This window comes from Atta cephalotes (assembly GCF_000143395.1).
Source record: "Atta cephalotes unplaced genomic scaffold scaffold00046, whole genome shotgun sequence".
Lineage (NCBI taxonomy): Eukaryota > Metazoa > Arthropoda > Insecta > Hymenoptera > Formicidae > Atta > Atta cephalotes.
The window spans coordinates 1,454,645-1,457,108 of NW_012130110.1; the positions used below are offsets into that span (position 1 = coordinate 1,454,645).

The 2,464-nt window shown below is 29.7% G+C and overlaps 1 protein-coding gene across 1 annotated transcript in view; it reads right to left on the reverse strand.

Moving 5' to 3' along the window:
* Positions 1-337, reverse strand: part of LOC105622526 (pyrroline-5-carboxylate reductase) — a 5,193-nt gene extending 4,856 nt beyond the window's left edge. The window contains exon 1 of the mRNA XM_012203941.1: positions 253-337. Within this exon, the coding sequence (XP_012059331.1) occupies positions 253-337 (85 nt within the window). The remainder of the gene's footprint in view (positions 1-252) is intronic.
* Between the last annotated feature and the right edge of the window lie 2,127 nt (positions 338-2,464).

Consider the following 2,464-nt stretch of genomic DNA (forward strand, 5'->3'; position numbering starts at 1 on the left):
GGTGACGGTGGTACGTGTACGTGGTCGTGGTCGTAGTCGTGTCGGTCGTACGTGTCGTGCGTGTCGTGGTCGTGTCGTGCGTGCGTGCGTGCGTGTCGTGCGTGTGTGTGTGTGTGTGTGTGTGTGTGTGTGTGTGTGTGTGTGTGTGTGTGTGTGTACATATGCCATCTCAGAAGCAGCACCGAAAAATTGAAAGGTCAAAACGGTTTTATTATAAAAACAAGATAATCATATTTACAAAAGACTACTCACCATATTTGCGCATGTTTAGATTCTGCCGAACACGATGACTTAATTTCATAAAACTTATTGTTCTCAGATTGACAATTATCTTCATAATTAATGTAACAAATAAACAGAATTCGCTCAATTAAAAATTCCAAAAATCTCCGTTTTTTATTTATTTATCGTTTTTTTCTTAGGATCATATAGAATCTGGAAAGAAAAATTTAATAAAGATGTATTAATAATAATGAATATAATTAAATGTGTTAACAATAAAGCATCAATTATGATAAAATTTATTTCAATGCAAATTCAGTTATTGATATACAATGATTCTCGCTGCATTGATAATGAAATATGAATAAAATATCTATTATATGTAAATATGTAAATATGAAAATGATAATGAGTAGATATTATAATAATTGTAAAGTAAAATATTATAATAAGTATCTATTATGTTCCTTATTAATTGATGATATAAAATATCATACATCATAATTTGCATCATAGATTTTAATATCAATACAATAAAATTCCATTGAGTATCTCTCAAAATTAATTACAAATTTAATTCAGTTTTGCATCATGTTTTGACATGTTCTTGATTCCATCTAATTAACAATCAAGAAAACACATAATGCTTTTGAATAACAATAGGAATAACAATAGGACAAGAATTAAATATTTATAAGTTTTTCTTACGTAATCCAGTGCAATACTAACAATGGCAAAGTGATAGATAAGATACTTGATAAGGATTGATTGACATTCAAATATTATTTATTTGCTCGTAATTTAGTATTCTGCAATGTGCAAGTAGCCTCTGTTCTTTCATATTACAATATGCATCCAATTTCGATCGTTCTTATATATGTCTAAGGTATTGGGCTATCTCTGTGATGGAAAACTACCTGTTATCCAAGTATCTAATCGGAATCCAAATGAGTGATTCTTCCCCACTTGCGGTCGTCGTTCAATTATATCTTTTTTTAAATAAATCACCTAAAATGAAAAATAAGTAATGGATCTGTGATAAAGATTTGAGAAAAACTAAACTCTAAATATACACATAATAAAATTCCCGAGCCTATCGAGCATATCGAAATTTTTTGGCGTTTCTGGACTTTTTTTGAATCTATATATCTCGGAGCTCTTTACTTCTATAAATTATGAGCCTGTTCTTTGATTGATTCTCCATTGAAAATAAATGTTATTTAATTGAAATATTAGGTGTAGTAAAAAGAAATCCATTATTTTTGCATGAAATTAAATGGAAAAATAATGGATTTCTTTTGACTACATCTATGTCCATTTTTATTAAATTACAATAAAGATATGGTCCCAAAATTCCAATATATATATTTTATGTAATGCGAAAAGAATGTGTATATATATATATAATTTTGCAACATAGATGCTTTCCATTTATATCTGTTTCTATCAATGCAGTAGATTAACTTCTCCATTCAACTTTAATTAAAATTAAACTATGTTGATAGAAACGAGTTAATAACACAATCAATTTTTCATGGATGCCTTTTATTTAGTGACACAAGTTGATATAAGTATCATTTTATTTTTCTTGAGATTCAGTGGAATAACAAAGATAACGACTTGTGTCATTAAAGCTCAATTCCACAATTCACTGTTAATTCTTAACTGAGATTCAACTTATGCCTCATATCTTTTCAATTTTAATTGGAAAGAGATTAAAAATAAATTGAATCTGGAACTAAATTGAATCTGGACCTAAATGGACAGCACTAATTTTTTTTTGGCATCCATAGAGTAACAAGGAGAGAATTATATTACTTGCGTCAACTTGTGTCACCAATTTATTAGCACTATTTGTGTAATTCTATCCTTGTTTTACGTCTGTTGAACGATGAAGATAGAATGATGTAAATAGCGTTGATAGTGTCTCTCCAAATGCACCCGAAATGGAAAGCACTCGACACGCCAAGAGTCTATCAAGGAAAAATGGAATCAGTAGGTATAGCAGTAATAAATTTTCTTTTCTTATTTTAAAGTTCTCCCGATCTATACTATCGACATTTTCAACGAATGTGTTACACCCGAGATGTATAGATGACGTTGCAGATATCACTGAGAAGCCACACAAAAAGAAATTTATGATAACGCAATTTTTATTTAGACGCGATGTATATTGCAAGAAACGATTGCGTTTTAAAATCATATATTTACGATTTGACGCCTACAAACGCCTTTAATAATC